Consider the following 19,047-nt stretch of genomic DNA (forward strand, 5'->3'; position numbering starts at 1 on the left):
GCTGCTGCAGCATGAAACTGATCTGGGGCCTCATTTATAAACGCTGCGTACGCTCAAAAGATGGCGTACGCCAGTTTCTACGCAATGTTTGATTTATAAAAAACAAACTTGACGGGAAAACGTGCGGCCCTCCATGCAAACTCTAACCCATGTGTACGCACTAAGCACAACAACGGGAGAGACGAGAAACTGCGACCCCGTTGGCAGAAGGAAGAATGGAGAGAAATATGTGGAAATAATACCATAAACAAAATGTTACCTCTCATTTATCATATATGAAGAATTCATTTTCAAACATTGATTAAAGCCGATCTTAAGATGATTAAACAAACGCCTGTTTGAGACTCCTCAGTGCACACACACACATAACTTGGAGAAATAAATAAATGCAGAAATGTTATTGATCACCCCTCGATGATCTCTTGTTAAGAAAAGTATTCTCATAAATGATGCGGGAGCAGGAGGACAGAATTACTTTAAACTGACGCCGTTTTGCATTTCTATAGGTTGTAGATATACGAGCATGGTTTTATATACTATCACGTTTAATCGTGTTTTATGCCTTCGCCAATAGCCTACTTGAGGGTTCCCCAATTACATTTACCAAAGGGCCAATTTTTGTCAAGCATGACAAGCTAAGGGCCAAAATGTTATGTGTCACTAAAAGTTGTTTTACACTATGTGCAGATGTTACCTCTATTATAATTGTTGCAGTAGTAATGAAACAAACCCTGTGTTGAGAGTAAAGGAAAGATGCATCCTTGAAACAAAATTAGATCGAAATCAAACATTTATTAACAATAATAAATAAATGCTTTAACAAATACAAATGATTTTGCTGTGGTCTGATGGGGCATAACAATAAAACAACAGAGTGAACTCTGATCACATAGTCAGACAGGTCCACACACACACACACACACACACACACACACACACACACACACACACACACACACACACACACACACACACACACACACACACACACACACACACACACACACACACACACACACACACACACACACACACACACACACACAGTTTTAACATTTTTAAATATGTGTACCACATAATATCAGGCTGTAAATAACAAATAGTATTGGTTTTTTTTAACTTTATTTTTAATATATTATTTTAATGTTGTATTCAATTTGACCAGTTTGTGGGCTGTTGTTAAAAGCCCTGCATTATCCAAGGTTTTTTCTCTATAATATTAATAATTTGTTTTTAATTACGCTGCGTAGCATTTTATTTAGGAAATTAATGTATATATAAAATATAACTATAAAATGGTTATTTTTGTCTTAATAATTATTATACCACAATAGAATTGACAAATTGCAAACATAAATTGATGTTGTTGTTCACTCACCAATCAGTGAGAGAAGTGAGAGCGGCGGGATGAGGCAACCTGTCTGATGTTGGGCTTGTATTCTGTTGTGGCACTCCTGAGGCGCTGTCCAAGATGTGCACTGCAGAGTCTGTTCCTGTCCTGGCTTGTGATAGCATTCATTGAAGAAAATCCTGATTCGCAGATGCATGTTGAGGGGAACATTGTGAGTAGGAACATAGCAATAGCGCTGGTGTTTTTGAAACGAGCTTGGGGAACCACGCTGATCCAAAAGTCACACACTGGTGCATCCTTGTGTTGAGCTTTCAGCAACTCAGAGCTTCCCATCTCTAAGACCTCCATCTGAAGAGCTCCCTCTTCTATGGAAGCACCAGCCTCTTGGCCTCTCCAGTCCGCTGCCCGTCTGCTGACACAGAGAACGGCTGTCTGAGGAAGAGGAGGATGTCACCTGAGATTTTAGGGGAGCTTTCAAATCGCTCCTTGAAGTTTTCTGCCAGTTTTGACACAAAATCCTTCATCACTGGATCTTCAGGCATTTCATTCTTCTCGCAGTGCTCACGCAGACGTGAATGTCTCTCTCCAAAAGGTGCAACTTTGACCGAAAAGCTTCAACCGCCTCGTACATCTCAGCAACATTGTGGTTCTCGCCTTGCAGCTGCAGGTTAGGGTGATTTAGATGAGACATGACGTCACACAGAAAATGAACATCTGCTATCACCTTGGTGTCAGTTAAAAAGCTCCGCAGGCTTGATAAGAACAACACCAGTTCATCACGCAGGTCGCACACCCTCTCCAACACACGGCCCTCGCTCAGCCAGCGAACATCGTTGTGTAGAAAGAGATCCTTGTGTTCAGATGACATTTCCTCTAGCAACGATCTAAAAAGGCGATGCTGCAGACTAGAGCTCTCACGCACAAAGTGAACCAGTCTCGTCACAGTATCCATCGTTTCTTTCATTTTTCCACACAGTTTTGCACACAACACTGATTTGTGAATGATGCAGTGAAATGTCAGAAGCGCCGGGTTAACGGCGGAAAGCCTGCTTACCAAGCCTTTGTGCTTTCCAACCATCGACGGAGCCCCGTCGGTTACAACAGAGACGATTTGACTCACATTCAAACCATTCTTTCCGAAGAACTGTGTCAGCTCGTGGAAGATTATTTCCCCGGCCGTGCGCCCGGGCAGAGTAAGCAAACACAGCAGCTCTTCCCGGAATATCTTCCCATCAAAAAATCGTACGAACACAGACAGCTGTTCCATGTCGGTTCGGTCACAGGACGAGTCTATGGCTAGGGATATAGCCTCTGTTTTCTTCAAATCCGTGAGTAGACTGGAAAAACACTCCTCCGCTAAAACCTCTCTTCTGGTTGCCGTGGTAGCCGACAGCGGCACCTGCTTTAGTAGCTCTACAACCTTTTTCTGTTGTTTTTCATCATGATTTAAAACTTCACGAGCCATGTCTATCGCACACCGTTTAATGAACTCAGCATCAGCAAACGGCTTCTTGGCTCTAGCGAGTGTCCAAGAGACGTGCAACGAGGCAGCTGTTGCGCTCTCTTGTGCCGATGTTGTTTTCGACATTGTGGAAACAGAGTGCTTGTATGACCTGCTATCTTTTGTGCGCGCTGGTCGGATTTCTCTGGATAGTTGGCATTAAAACTGGCAGCATGAATAGAGGTGAAGTGCCGCTTCAGGTTGTCTGATTTGATTACAGCTACATTCTGCATGCAAATCAAACAAGTCGGTTTAGCATTGGTGTGGTCCGGTAAAAAAAAACAATACTTCTCAGTCCAGTCAGTTTTGAACTGACGGTTCTCCTGGTCTTCCTCTTCTCAGCAAATTCCATCCCGGGTTTGAGTTATCCACGGCCCGTTAGTGTCATGTTGGTCAATCGCTGGGATGACAGGCGGCTAGCTGGCGAGCTATTGTTTATCTGTGTTTGCCGCTATTCCAGGTGGTGACGAGTAAGTCAAGCGCGCGAAGCACGTCTTGCATATGCACGCGATAAGGTCAAGGGTTAGGTTTACGAGTGTCGACGGAGGTCAAAATAAAGCGAAACCGCGGACATTTTATTTGATGTTTTTATGTTATAACAAGTTAATGCCAGTAGATCAGCGCGGGCCATGCATTTGCCTCTCCGGCCCACGGGCCGCTAATTGGGGTTGGCTGGCCTACTTGATAAGTCGCTCGTAAAACACAGGAGGTATGGAAACTAAGAACACCATATGTGGTCAATTGTACAGCTGATATAACGGTACGTCCACACAGCAGCTTTTCAAAAATCTTGAAAATCTTGGAGCTGGGCGTGTCTGACAGCTTGGGGATTTTTTGCGAGCAATGCGACCAACAACCAATCACATGAATCTCCCGCCCCCGACATACAAAGCAAAAAACCCCGGGGATTTTATGCGAGCAATATATATATATATATATATATATATATATATATATATATAAACTCCCCAAACAGGCGAAAACCTACCAGTCTCACCCACTGTCTCTGCCACCTCCCTCCATGCCTGGTTCCTCCGGTTTGTATCCTGGTAATAGTGCTGGTCGTAAAGAATCGGGTGATTTGCTACCGTAATTTCTCGTTTGGAATATGAGGAAATGAACTGCGGTCTGGTTCTCCCTGCTTACACGCGGTTTGATTGGCTAGCGCTTCTACTGTCAGATTTGCATAAACGTGTTTGATTGGCTGGCGCTTCCAGCTCAGCTTCAAAAGTTGAACATTGCTCAACTTTGGAATCCTGGAGATCCTGGACATCCTGGAAATCTTCGCTTCGCTCCCCCACAATGCAGTTCGGCGAAAAGCGAGGCAAAATGACGTCATCCCCATTCAAAGTCAATGGGCAGAGAAGCGTTGGAAGCGGTGGAAGTTTCTTCTGAAGCTGCTGTGTGGACGTACCGTAACACAACACATTAGTTGTATTTCCTTTAACTGGTGGATATAGAGTTGCTGCAGGGGGGGGGTCCAGATCCAGTCGTCATGACTCCACTCCGGAGGGATTCCCCGATCATTTCTTACAGTCTCTCATCAAGGGGGGGGGGGTCTCCTGTCCTGTACAAACACACTGCCTGAGGAAGGATGTGTATTTATTTTGGTGACGATCCGACCTCCATGCTGCTACTCTGGTTCAAACTGCATCCACCAAACAATATGATTTATCTCCACCTCCCCAAAAGAACCAACATCTGACACGGTGTGAGATCTTTTTTAGCTGTTCTGTCGTCATTTCCTGCTCTTCTTCCTGCAGTCAGTCAGAATGAATGAATGAATGGGCGTTTCTTTGACTATTTATAGGCAAATATGGGCGTTACGTGAAGTCCGCAAAAGCTGAACCGCATTTCGAATTGATTGTGATTTATAAAGGGAAACCGGCGTAGGAAGTGCCGTACGCACTAGGGTTGCCAGAAACTGACCATGATCAAAATCGATTATTCGGCAGCCCTGGCGAATAATAATCGATTATTCGACCGACCCCGCGGGAGAGAAAAAAAAAAAAAGAAGGAATTCCGTTCTTTTCTTTACTGGAACATGTTTAACAGTACAAACAACAAACAAGCATTTCATCACAACGACGTGGCCTTGAAGTGAAGTTGGTAATGGCCGGCTGTGCTGTGTCTTTCTCTGTAACCTCTTTGGCGTGCTTCGCAATCAAATGCGAACACATTGTTGAGGTTGAGCTGTGATAGACCAACGTCTTTTCGCAGAGCTTGCATTTAACTTCCTTTGGACTTGTAAGTTCGAAGTAGTTCCACGAGGAGGAACTCTTTTTACCTGCCGGCTGCCACTTTGTTCATCTTTAGTAGCACGTGTGAGGGAGAGGGGGGGTGGGGGCGGGGTCGGTGTGTAGCGTGCTGCAGCAGCAGTCTGCTCTGCACGCAGGCTTCCTCCAAGTTTACAGTAAAACAAACTGGTGGTGTGACCAATGACCATTTACAATTATTAATACTATTACTATTATTAGCATATATATATTTATATATATATTTTGGTTGAAACTAAGCCAGAAAAAAAAACATAAAAAAATATATATATATATATATATATATATATATATATATATAAATAAAATCGATTTTTAAAAATAATATTCGATTATGGAGACTGTAGCGAATATTCGAATAATCGAATATTCGCTGGCATCCCTAGTACGCACGTCCTGCGCCGGTACGCAGTCTTTTATGAATAGGAAAATGTATTTATTTGCTTTGTCCTACGTAAGCAACCTTCCCACGCCAATCCTACGCAAGGGTAGGTGGCCCCAGGTGTGGGCTGAAACCCGACAGTCAAACATAACTGTCCAAGTTGCTGTTTGTCGTGCTGTCACATGACCAGTGGGATGGTTAATGTAGTGTGTATTGGACTTTCATGTGCGTGTGTGTGGCAGTGATAGAAGCTGCTCACTAATCTTGATCACACCACAGTGAGCCTCAGAGGCACACACATATCTGCAGTCAGCAACGCCCTTGTGTGAATATGAGTTTACGAGTTTCAATCTGAACACATGTCCGCATTGCAACCGTGGGCTTCCATATTTAGTTAGTTGGACACTCAGTAGGTGCGTCTGTTGTTCTTATCCTCATTTTTTATTTGAGGATTGAAAAACCGACAAAAATAGAAGATCTAAAAAAAGGTGCATGAAGTGCATTGACATTCATTTGGGGAGAAGATGAAGATTCAATTTCACTAACTTTACAAAACAAAACACTTTTGTATTTATATGATACAGTTGACAGTTTCAAAAGGCTGTTGGGATCAAATGATGCAGTGGTGACATTGTGGACGGATCCAGTATGGATGGTAACCACGAAGAGGCACTGACGGAGCTCTCTTTCCGTCTGCAGGGCATGGTGGTTCCGTACGAGGCCCAGTCCTTCTCTGCACTGAGGAGGCAGTGCCGGGAGAATGGAAGACTGTTTGAAGACCCTCTGTTCCCCACCTCTGACCAGTCTCTGTTCTACCAGAACAACTGCATCGGCACAGTCACCTGGAAAAGACCCAAGGTGAGAACACAACCACGGTTTGTTAGAAACAAGCAAGACCTTCACATGTTTCAGCCAGCGAATGTGATCCGCGATGTCATGTCTTCTTTACAGGAGTCCATGACTAACGACCATCAATACTAGCATGCTGCAAAGTAATAACATGCTACATCCAGCGAGGTCAAGAATACTCCCACAATAAATACTAATATTAGAGACAAGACAGAGAGACAGGAAATAGACTGGGGCAGTTGGTGTGGGGGAGGGCAAGAGGGAGTGCTCATAAGACATGTAGAATGGAGAACACGCATTAACAGAGAGGACAAGTAGCGACATAAATGTATTTGATCTCAGGAACTGTGTGTGTGTGTGTGTGTGTGTGTGTGTGTGTGTGTGTGTACATGGTGTGTGTGTACATGGTGTGTGTGTACATGGTGTGTGTGTGTGTGTACATGGTGTGTGTGTGGTCCTTGAACAAATATTTGAACCAGAGAACAACATGTCTCTGTAGTGACAGAGCAAGGCAATGTGTTTCATACTTCGGTTATTCTCAGATGTGAGGTTGAAATATGTGTCAACACAGACGTGGTGAGTGTTCTGATCCAGAACACAGACGTGGTGAGTGTTCTGATCCAGAACACAGACGTGGTGAGTGTTCTGATCCAGAACACAGACGTGGTGAGTGTTCTGATCCAGAACACAGACGTGGTGAGTGTTCTGATCCAGAACACAGACGTGGTGAGTGTTCTGATCCAGAACACAGACGTGGTGAGTGTTCTGATCCAGAACACAGACGTGGTGAGTGTTCTGATCCAGAACACAGACGTGGTGAGTGTTCTGATCCAGAACACAGACGTGGTGAGTGTTCTGATCCAGAACACAGACGTGGTGAGTGTTCTGATCCAGAACACAGACGTGGTGAGTGTTCTGATCCAGAACACAGACGTGGTGAGTGTTCTGATCCAGAACACAGACGTGGTGAGTGTTTTGATCCAGCGGTCTTTGGCTGGATTGTAAGAAATGAATATCGATCATCACGCTGTAGGAGAAATACATGCAGGCCTTTGAGGGAGTGACGCCACGTTCACTTCCAACGTGTGTCACCGTAACATGGAAAAGGGTTAACATATTCTTCTTGACTGTTTATGTTAAGTGTATACTTGGGGAGCTCGCCATGTGCAAGGTATGAGTGGATGTGCACAGCAGCAAAAGGTTATCACTATACTCAAAAGCTTTCCAACATACCTGAGCAAGAAATAAGTTTATCATTAACTCATATATTTACTTTTCTTCCATCATTAATCTCCATTTGACTCGAGGAGCTGTTGAGTCCTGTTTCCCAAAGACTCGTCTCTTCAGGGTCACTTTGTTAAGTGCACATTGATGGCTTATACAGTGTCCCTGAGGTTGGTGCTGAGAATGAAGATGAAGGGTGTTCACTATTTCAGCCTTAAGAGACCTCTGCAAACAAACACCTGGTTACCTCCTAAGGATGTTGCCACTTAAGCCTGGCTCCAAAGGTGAGTCAGCATGCTGCTGTCCTGGCATTGAGTCCGTATACAGCCAACAGATGAGCTCATATTGAGGCTTCAATTCATCCATAGTTGAAGCCCTCTCCTTTGGCTGACAGGTGGGGGTCTCACAGGTGGGGGTCTCACAGGTGGGGTCTCACAGGTGGGGGTCTCACAGGTGGGGGTCTCACAGGTGGGGGGTCTCACAGGTGGGGTCTTACAGGTGGGGGTCTCACAGGTGGGGGTCTCACAGGTGGGGGGTCTCACAGGTGGGGGTCTCACAGGTGGGGTCTCACAGGTGGTCTCACAGGTGGGGGGTCTCACAGGTGGGGGTCTCACAGGTGAGGGGTCTCACAGGTGGGGGTCTCACAGGTGGGGGTCTCACAGGTGGGGGGTCTCACAGGTGGGGTCTCACAGGTGGTCTCACAGGTGGGGGTCTCACAGGTGGGGTCTCACAGGTGGTCTCACAGGTGGGGGGTTTCACAGGTGGGGGTCTCACAGGTGGGGGTCTCACAGGTGGGGGTCTCACAGGCAGGGGTTAAATTGGGCCGAAAGAAAGAGCCTCACATCACTCATAATGTTTTCTTTGGACGTGTCAAGTTTGAGAAAAATAAATACGTGGAGACTCACTGATCCTGATTTTGATCATTGAAATTGAAAACTCATTTTTAATCGATCTTCGATTTGTAATTGAAATCTTGAGACCCATACCTCAGAGCTAACCAACACATGTGATTAGACTTCCCACAGCTCCATGTGGAGTAACTAACGTCTTTAGAAAACAGTAGTTCCCTCCAGAAGCTGTAAACAGATGGTCTCTGATGAGAATCCTGTGTCACACCTTAATGCAGGATACTCTCGTATCTTCCATGTGTTTCCCAAGCAGAAACAATATTATCTTTAAAACATTTTTAAAATGCTGGGTGGCTAGTCGTGATGTGTCGCTCAAAGAGCGGCTCTTTTAAGTGAACGACGGGAGCCGGCTCGTTCGCGGTCATTTAAAAAAATGTTTGTTAAGTAATACAAGACGGAATGATATGATGATCTCCGCGCTCCAGCTGCTCCGTGCGTGCATGCAGTGACATGTCATATCCAAGGATTAGAGGCTGCTCGATGCTGCTGGTTTGAGCATTGCAATATATTTATTTTCACTGTTATTTATTTATGATTATCCTTCGGCTCAGCAAAGACTTGATGTCAGCTGCTGCTGTCTTTTGTTCTATCGTTAATACTGAACTAGAGCCCTGCTGTTTTGTCAGGGCCTTTTCTTTAAATATAATTTTAAAATGTCCATACAGTAGCCCCTTTTTTTAAACATCTATGTTTAAGTTGTTATAGGTGTTGCTATCTCACTGGGTGGGATCAGAGAGTTAGGGTCTGTCAATGCAATGAAAACAATTGGCCACAGAAAATCATTTATATTAAACATGTCATTTTTACTTTTGAATACTTCAGTACAAAGGATGTATTGAATAATTTAAGTGGTATATGTGTACACATAGAACTCATTAGTCAAAACAGGGCTACCTTTGATTTAATTAAAAGGTATAATATGTGGTAAACTGAAGAGCCCTTTGGGAGCCGAACGAGCCGGCTCTTCGGGTTAAAATTGATATCGGCAGATTGTCAAAATCAAATGATCGGAATCGGATCGGGAGCAAAAAAAGGTGATCGGGACATCCCTAGTTTTTAGGGAAGTTTCTAACGCAGTGCAACCGCTGCAGCTGGTTTATCTGGTATGAGTGATGGTGAAACATGAAGCTGGTAATGGAGCTATTGCTTAATGGTTTTCTAGCTTCCATTTGCTTCTGTGCACTGTGCACTGTCTCTGCAGTGCGCACACCCAGAGATGCAGCTCAAAGAAACATCAGACACAAAGATTTGGTCAGATGTATTCAACAGAATCGAAGGTGCAAACATCGCCTTCTCTAACAGCTCTCCTGTTTACATCCTGTTCATTTACTACATGAACTTTGGGGTATTTTCCCAGTTTACCAAATACAGTGCCAAACTATACACAACTCCAGCTTGTTCTTTATAGTCTTTCTGATATGCTTTACTGTCAATTATTGATGGTTTGAACAGCTGCATAATTAAACAGGAAACGTAAAACACTCCAATGGATCAATGTGATAGATTTGGATAGAAAGGAAACATTCAGATTGTTTCTCTTTGAGCTTAAGCTGTCTCTCATGGGAGTACCTTCTTAAGTCTCAGTGCAAATGATGTTCTTTATATTCAATAGTTTCCTTGCTGAGCTAAGCGACAAAAAGAGGGAACTTTGTAATAAGACCGTCTTTTCAAAATAGCTACCAGATATGGTAAACTCTAAATAAAAATCCTTGCATGACACAATATACAATATATTTACGCAGAATGGAGAATATGTATTTTGACACTCCCATTAAAATCGCTTCAGGAGGCCAGTGTGAACAAGAACAATGATGATCTAAATGCCTAAAGCCATTCAAAATAGTCTTAAAACCTAATAAAAGTAAACATATTTTATAAGAGGGTATATATTTTAAACAAAATAAATTATTTAAAGGACTAACCCACATTGGTTTCCTTATCTTACTTGTATACTAAGCCAATGTATCCCTACCTCACCACCTGCCTTGAGGACATCAGGAGCTGGATGAATTTTGGGACGAATTTGGGACGAGAGTTAAAATAAAAATACCCTACAAACGGCGATGAAAATGAAACTGACTGCACGTTTTGTGTAGCACACAGTTATTAAACCTCCTTGTCCACACAAACACACACAACATTTAGCAACCCTTGAAAGTAGCTACAGCTGGTCCGCTGGCTGTCAGCCAGCCACCCAGCTGGCTGTGCCCGCAAATTCCTGGCCCGCAAATCCGCGGGTCTAGCTATGAACTGAGTGTGTGTATTTCGCGGGTTGAGTGATGAACAATGGCATCCCGTGGAGGAATTCTGAAATGTTTTACCGTTAAAAACGCACAGCAGAACCAGACCCTGGAGCGCCGGCCTCTTTACTTACTTACTCCTCTTCATCCCCTATGGGTAATAAGGCTGAGAAGAGAACCCTCCATCGTATTTAGTCCTTAGCAATATGCTGCCTCTCCCCAGGGAGGGATGGGTACCGAGCCCCGGTGTTAAACGGGCCCTGGGCCGGAATTATTAAAGACAGTGGTAACGTTAAGCGCCGACGCTATCGGACTTTTTATCGGTACTGGAGACGTTTAAATAATAAATGTCTTGTGTGTTATTGCTACATACACATTATATCGCAGTTTTAGTTTCACCAACTCCGTTTCTAAAATGCAAAAAGACTACAACATGCGTCTATGATGTATTCGAGCTTTCCAATCCAGACGAGATCTCTCTCCCGTCTGTGTGCGAGGTAGGGCTGTACCCGAATATTCGAATATTCGTTCGTTGGCCAACTATTCGGGTTTCAATTTCATTATTCGGATATTCGTTTTTTTTTTTTTTTTTCAAACAAAAAAATATTTTTAAAAATAAAATATTTTTCAAACAAATTAATATATTTTTCTAAATGTATGCTATTAATAAAGGCGAATTGCCATATTCTTATACTATATTTATACTTTTGAATTGCACTGTTAAAATGCGGAAATATATACAATCTCAGCCTGTGCTCGTGACATTGCGTTCACTGTTCACAGTCACGAACGCAAACGGCACGCTTCACCTCGCTTCACCTCGTTTCACCCATAAAATGCCGAAGACTTCAGCTGTGTGGGACCATTTTAAATTGGACGACGGTAAAAAGAAGGCAGTGTGCCAAATATGTGATAAGAAACTGGCCTACCACGGTGGCACAACAACTCTGAAAAGTCACCGGGGCCCTTTCTCATTTCTCGAACTCCCCTCCTCGACTCCCCTCCTCGACTCCTATCCTCGATACTTAGTCTCGCCCACAGGAGATGCGAGCGGAGGAGCCGAGGAGGGGAACCGAGGAGAGAGGAGGGGAAGCAGCAGGCGGTTAGAGAAATGAGAACTCCTCTCCTCTGAGCGGTCATTTTAAAGAGACGTCCATTAATGATGACAGGAGGCACAGCAGCCTCTGTCTGATGGACAGATGTGTTCATGATGACTTCTATATTTACTTTGATTCATTCACAGTGCGGTATAATGAGACAATAACAGGCTACAGATGCGGACACGCACACACACATATATATGTGTATATATTTATATAAATAAATACAATTTCAGAATCAAATAGAGCACTCTCATAACTCGTAACACTATCAGAGACTGGATATATCCCCCCCCTCTCCCCTTTGGTCGCTACAATGAGGAAAATAAATTACGGGCCAAAAGTTGTATTTACAAGTATTAAAAGTAAGCAGAGGACACCAAACCAACAGACCTGTCTGTCCGCTGCATCTACGCACACACTGTACCACACACACACACACACACACACACACACACACACACACACACACACACACACACACACACACACACACACACACACACACACACACACACACACACACACACACACACACACACACACACACACACACACACACACGCACATACAGCTCCTAAAACAGGCTACAGCCGTTGTGTATTTTATTGTGAAGCACTGAATGGTTTTAGAAAAATATCGACTCTTTGTTTGTAGATATCTACTAAACTAAAGCAAATAAAGAGAGTAGGCCTGTTATACTGAGCGATATATATTATACACACTGCTCTGCTTTCTGCAAGGACCTCACAGCTGTTCTCTCTGTAAACATCACGTCGCGATGAAAGCAGTTTCTAAAATAATATCCAGGGGATGCATGCAGAGCTGTCATTGGCTGAGATAAGTCCGGCCGTGCGTCACGACTCTTTGAAACATCTCTGTTCCCGGAAATGCATCTGCGAAGGAGCCGTGGAGGACCATGGAGGACCCATCAGTGTATCCTCGGTTAGAGCTCCTCCAGAGAGCCTCCTCGATGCTCGATGCTCGGTCCTCGACGTGCATTTAGAGAAATGGTATGTCCTTCAACATGGCGCGCTAAAATTCATTTCCGGGTCACTACCGGAGGACAGAGGAGTCGAGGAGGGGGATTTGATGAAATGAGAAAGGGCCCGGGATGCTGTAGCCTAGCTTAGCTTAGCTGTTGTGAAGTTGCCATGATGAAGCTGCTTTATCCGCCGTTTAAACAGTAACGTTAAACATGATAAAAACGTGCACTTACTTTGCTTGGAAAATAGTTGCAAGCAAGCAACCGAATTGTTTTTTTATATTAGTTTTTTAATTTTATCAGCATAGTGAAAATAATAGGAGTAATGTGGGAACATCTGGGGCTAAGGCAATTATTGGCATAAAGTTGAGTAGCTCAGCCTAATAATACATTGTGGCCATAGGTGCATCCCCACGCATCCCAGCCATCAACATCCTCAACAATACAGCAAAAAAAAAAACGATAACGAAGAAAAGAAAGATGGAGATAACAGATGCCATAGTACATTTCATCGCTATGGATATGAGACCCATTTACATAGTCGAAGGCGAAGGCTTCAGAAAATTAATGAAGAAGATGGAGCCCGGCTACACTGTCCCCAAACGCTCCAGTATTTTAGATGCCATGTCTCTGAAGTACAGCGATCACCGAGACCAAATTGTAACTCAAATTGAAAACTCAACTGCCGTAAGTTTTACAACGGACATTTGGACCACCTCGGTGCGTATGGAGGCGTATATGGCTGTCACCTGTCATTTCATAACTCGCGAGTGGAAACTCTGTAACTTTGTTTTGGAAACCAAAGTAATGGAAGTAAACCATACGGGAGTAAATATTGCAGAACAGCTTGGAGAAGTGGCGGACGCCTTTGCCATTCCGAATTATAAGCGAGTAGCCGTTGTCCACGACAATGCCAGCAACATGAAGCTGGCAGCTGAAATATGTGTTTTGTATCTTTGTTGACTGTTCAGGTTGTAAAATGTTATAGACGGAATGTGGAACCAGATGTGGTTCCCGGGTGCTGCGCTGGGTTAAATGCAGAGGACACATTTCGTTTTAATGTTTGCGAGTACTGAGACAATAAATACATATACATCGTAATAGTATGCTCTTTCTGCGCTTCTGCTTAACAGCGTGTTGTCAGGTGTCTCGGATTCGGAGCGTGTTATGAAACCTTTTGGGAAAAAAAAAAAATGTGAAAAAAAAATACAAATCTCTCCGCACCGAATATTCGAATATTCGCTGCTGATTACTACCGAATATCCGGAGCCCGAAAAATGGTATTCGGGACAGCCCTAGTGCGAGGGGGCCGTTCGTAAAGGTCTCCTGACTGACAGGCCGTCATCCTGTTAGCGGGTACTCTGGGTAATGTCTTCAGGACAGAGTTGGATTTGTTTGTTAATTGGATTCAATATTAGAGTCATTTTCTCGTTTGTGTGTTTGTTTAAATATATTTGGCCTTTGTGTATGTGATTGAATGATTTACTCAAATAAAAAGGTTGATGAATTATCATCTAATGATTTGTATAATGTTTTATTTATGTTAAAGGTCACTTTGAATGATTTTAACTAATGATAATGTCGAAAAACTAACATTTTAAATGCGGGACGGTCCACATTAATTTCGGGACGGCTTAGATTGTATTTCGGACGGTTCCGGGAGGATGGGGAAAAGGTTAGTGGAGAGCCCTGGTGCCAACCCAGCACTGAAATCCTGGTCCACTCATTCGTCACATCCCGGATTGATTACTGCAATGCACTTCTGACTGGCCGTCCCATCAAGCTCATCCGACCACATCACCCCCATTCTCACTCAGCTACACTGGCTTCCTGTACGCTACACGTTACTGTGTATCGCTCACTGATTGGACGATGCAGTGCACGCACTGATCTGATGCTTCTTGACATGAGAGCAGTTTCCCAGCGGAGTGAAGAAAACACATGAACCTCACGAGAGTCACTCCTCAGTCTATACCATGTTTTGTTTCAATTCATGTTTCATTTAGTTACAAATATGTGATATATCTGAACAACAAAGTGGTCACAAATCATTTTATTCATTTTTTGGAAACATTTGATCGCTTTTTTCGTTTTAAATTTTCATTTATTGTCATTTCCATTCAGTCATTAAGTGCTATTAAAATGTTAATGTGCTACATATGCACACAAACAAACAAAGTGTGCAATGAATGTTAATCTAACTGGGTTTTGATAGATAATATATCTCTTTTTCTTCTCTCAATTATTTTATTTATGTTGTGCACTCTGATCAATATTAATCCAACTAATGTTCGTTTATACATTTTAAGAATGGCGATTATCTTTTTTGAGAATGAGTTCTTATTTTATTTTATTTATTTGGGTCTACAACAGATGATACACATGTGTGTGTCAGTAAATGTGTACTAACAGAGGCGGGGGTGTTTGTGAAAATAACGGGGAGCTGGCTGCTGTCAGCCGATCAGCTGTGCGGCGTCATCACAAACGGACGTCGCCTCACGTGACGCTCCGGAGGAAAGGACGTCCCATTGCTCTTAGAACTCATTTCCCTGCCTCTCGTGGTTTCCTTGCGTCTCTCCTTGTTTCCCTGGTGGGCAACACACTCTCACTCCCTAAGCGTCCAATAGCGACGTTTGGTCAGTGTCCGTGGCGTCCAATTGTGACACTCCGAGGCTCCTTCAGCGCCATAAAGGGACGCAAATAGCTTTCAACTGATTGCAATGTATTCCCACCTGCGTCGGGATTTGACGCTCATGGAAGCACGGCATTCGTTTATGCCGGCTGCCCTTAAAGGCAATGTGAGCGTCCATTCCCATTGGATAACGGAGAATTGTACACCCGGAAGTAAGTATTCCTGTGACTGTCGATTGATTTTACAGTGATATCTGCACCAGGGTTTCCGCTAGAATTTTTTCTCGCCGGTCAAATGTCCGGGCAGAATTTATTTTACCGGACAAATTTGAAACTTACCGGTCATATTTCAATAATAATAATAATAGTTGTGTAGCAGAGTTTCCGTAAGCAGGTAATTACCGGACTATGAGCAGATATGCTTCAGTTTAAAACTCAGTTCACAGGGCTCATTTTTATATTGCTTCAGTTTATAATCGTAACAGATCGAAAAATTCAGATTCATTTTCAATAAATGATTCCACAAACAACAAACAACATAATTATTACATTCAAACAAACTACTTGTAGTAGATAACGTACATTATTCAGAAGTTTACATCAACTTTGAATAATAACACGGGAGAAACGGATCCTCTCTCTCTCCCTCTCTCTCTCTCCTGACAGCCCGTCAGTTTCTCATGCAGCGCCTGCAGCGCGCTAAACAGAGGGCGGGGCTTCAGGTGATTATGCAGAGCTGCGTGTCTCGGTCAGACTCAGCAGCCGATCTGATCTCTCTCTCGCGTCCGGTTACACTTCACTCGCGTTTATGTCCATATCGCTCAGACCCAGCTCTCCTGATCGGCCTTTATAGAGAGCACCGATCAAACTATTAAGAGTGAATATCGGCCGATAATGACCGGCGGCCGATCGATCGGAGCCTCCCTAATTATTACCAGACATTTTGACCGTCAGGTTTTGAATTTACCGGTTTTTTATAAATTGTACCAGCTAAAAACCGGTAATTACCGGCTAACGGAAACCCTGATCTGCACTACTAATCGACTAAAAAACACCAGATTATCCTTGATAATTACACAACATTGATTGGTTTAAATTGTGTGCAATGCTTTTGTATTTTTCCCCTTCGATTCGGAGAAACAAATATTTTTTCTGAGTAAAGGATGGCAGAAGACACTACACTACCCAGAATCCCCAGCTATCGTTTGGACTACACCATGTGCTCTGTTTGACTTCACATGATCTTCAAATTTCTCCCTGCAGAAAAAGAAAACATGGCCGAACATCGTTTTATTCTCGGTGGAAAATGCCTATTTTAAAGTTAGTTTGGCCATTAAAATGCGTTTTGATGTCATTTGATGCGAGAAATATGAGTTGTTATTTCAGATTATGTGTGCAGTGGATGTACATGATCTTTAGTTTGCTAGTTATTACGAAGATTACTTCAGGAAATCGCGACGTTTTCATTGTTACCAAGGTGGTTGCTAGGGACGCTGCTATCGATATTATTTCTGTTATGTTGTGTAACTGTTTAATGGTGTTATCTTTATTGCTACCCCCTTCCCCGTCAATGTATAGTGTTGGTCCACAGCCTAAACATATTAGTTTAACAACATCCGCATCTAAAGATAGCCTACGTTATTTCCCCCCTGTGCAATTCCAGTCTCACATCTCAGAGCACACTGTCATTAACAAATACCGGAAACAGACCGAAAACATTTAAAAAAATAAATAATAATACCTTATTCCGAGTGTGCTTGCTTTTCTCTTTGAAAGTCATCACATAACGGCATTGTAATACACGGTTCGGCTGCATTACATATTACATATCTGCCGTAGTTCTGTATTTATAGAGCCCTGATGAGAAGACCTCTAGACAAACATGAGGAACTGAAAACGTGATGTGGATCATAAATATATCAGCCATTAAACAACATCTTACATTTCTTTTCACACAATGCGTCTCCTTGCAGTATCAACACTAATTCGGCTCACTTTTATATTTGATCCAATTGGTAGATAGGCTGTATTTACACCATAAAGGTGCACAGCTGATATAAAGGGACACCTGGTGGTTAAAGCATGTTATTGAATTTAATTATTTTTATTATTAGATATTAATAGGATCCCTATAAAGTATATTCATTACTCGTTATTCTCTACTAATAGTTAATTAAAGACTGTATGTAATGACTATTTTGCACATCCCTTTCAAGATTTCAAGATTTTCTAAGGTTTATTGGCATATCATATAGGCCTACACAACTGTGGTGTAGTTCTGCACTGAATGAAAAACTTGGGTTGCAGGTTCCTCAATAGTGCATTACAAGACATCTATCAATATTTGTGCATACCTCCAGCAATGTTAACTATGTTGAAGCACTTATTTTAACTGATATTATACATAATGTATTATACTCTTATAAGATGTATGTAGATATTTCATCTCCAGCCTTGTCAGGTATTGAACAATCAATAAATAAAGAACACAGAATTGTTAAATATAAAACACAGAATTTGTGTGATTATACTAAATGATTTTCAAATAAACACAACTGCATATTTAACTGTTACACATGCTGATGTAACGCAAATGTTCCAACTTGGGATCAATAAAGTACATCTTATCTTAAGCTGATCGATGGCTACTGCCATATTTGCAAAATGTGCCTCTGAACCTTGACAAGTGCATGTTTCAGGCTTATCAATTAATGTAATGTAATGTTATCACAGGGGTCACACACATAAGACCAGCTGTTAAATAAAGCTCTTCTGACCTTAGCTGGCATGTGGGTATATATATTAATACTGCCCATAATGGGCACAAGCAATTTTCACCCATTTATTAATTATATGTTTTAAATGTGAGTGTTTCCTGTCCCCTAAACCTCCAGGGATGTACACAGTTTAATACTGGCAACTTCTTATTATGGGAAATACGAAAACGTCTTTTAAAACTACAACTCCCAGTAGAGATGTGCCATAGAGAACATGTTGCGAAACAGAATAGCCAGCATGTGTAGTTCTGGGGACGGGGTGGGGGAGGGGGGGACGCGGTGGACCCGTTCAAATCCAGTTTTGGACAGTCTGCGTGGTTCCATCCCATTTCAAGTGCTGTTCGAGAATCGGCTTAACCCTCGGAGCACACTCTCCAATCACAGAGCTTGAGGACTGGGGGTTTGTCAAACAGAGCACATGGTGTAGTCCAAACGATAGCTGGGGATTCTGGGTAGTGTAGTGTCTTCTGCCATCCTTTACTCCTGGGAATGGACGCTCACATTACCTTTAAGGGCAGCCGACATAAACGAATGCCGTGCTTCCATGAGCGTCAAATCCCGACGCAGATGGGAATACATTGCAATCAGTTGAAAGCTATTTGCGTCCCTTTATGACGCTGAAGGAGCCTCGGAGCGTCACAATTGGACGCCACGGACACTGACCAAACGTCGCTATTGGACGCTTAGGGAGTGAGAGTGTGTTGTGGTGGGAGGGACTAGAGGCAGGGAAACGACGCAAGTGAGGGACGCAAGGATTCCATTTAACCGACCTGAGACGGGCCTCTGTGTCTGCCCTCCTGTGTCTGATTCCCTGATTGTGTTC

General features: G+C 43.0%; 1 protein-coding gene across 2 annotated transcripts in view; it reads left to right on the top strand.

Moving 5' to 3' along the window:
* LOC117443725 (calpain-5-like) overlaps nt 1-19,047 on the top strand; it is a 53,550-nt gene that overhangs the window by 9,794 nt on the left and 24,709 nt on the right. For both annotated transcript variants that reach the window (XM_034079618.2, XM_034079619.2), the window contains exon 2: nt 6,210-6,368. In XM_034079618.2, coding sequence (XP_033935509.1) covers nt 6,213-6,368 — 156 coding nt within the window. In that variant the 5' untranslated portion in view covers nt 6,210-6,212. The remainder of the gene's footprint in view (nt 1-6,209; nt 6,369-19,047) is intronic.

Source organism: Pseudochaenichthys georgianus, unplaced genomic scaffold (genome assembly GCF_902827115.2).
Source record: "Pseudochaenichthys georgianus unplaced genomic scaffold, fPseGeo1.2 scaffold_666_arrow_ctg1, whole genome shotgun sequence".
In the NCBI taxonomy this organism is placed as follows: domain Eukaryota; kingdom Metazoa; phylum Chordata; class Actinopteri; order Perciformes; family Channichthyidae; genus Pseudochaenichthys; species Pseudochaenichthys georgianus.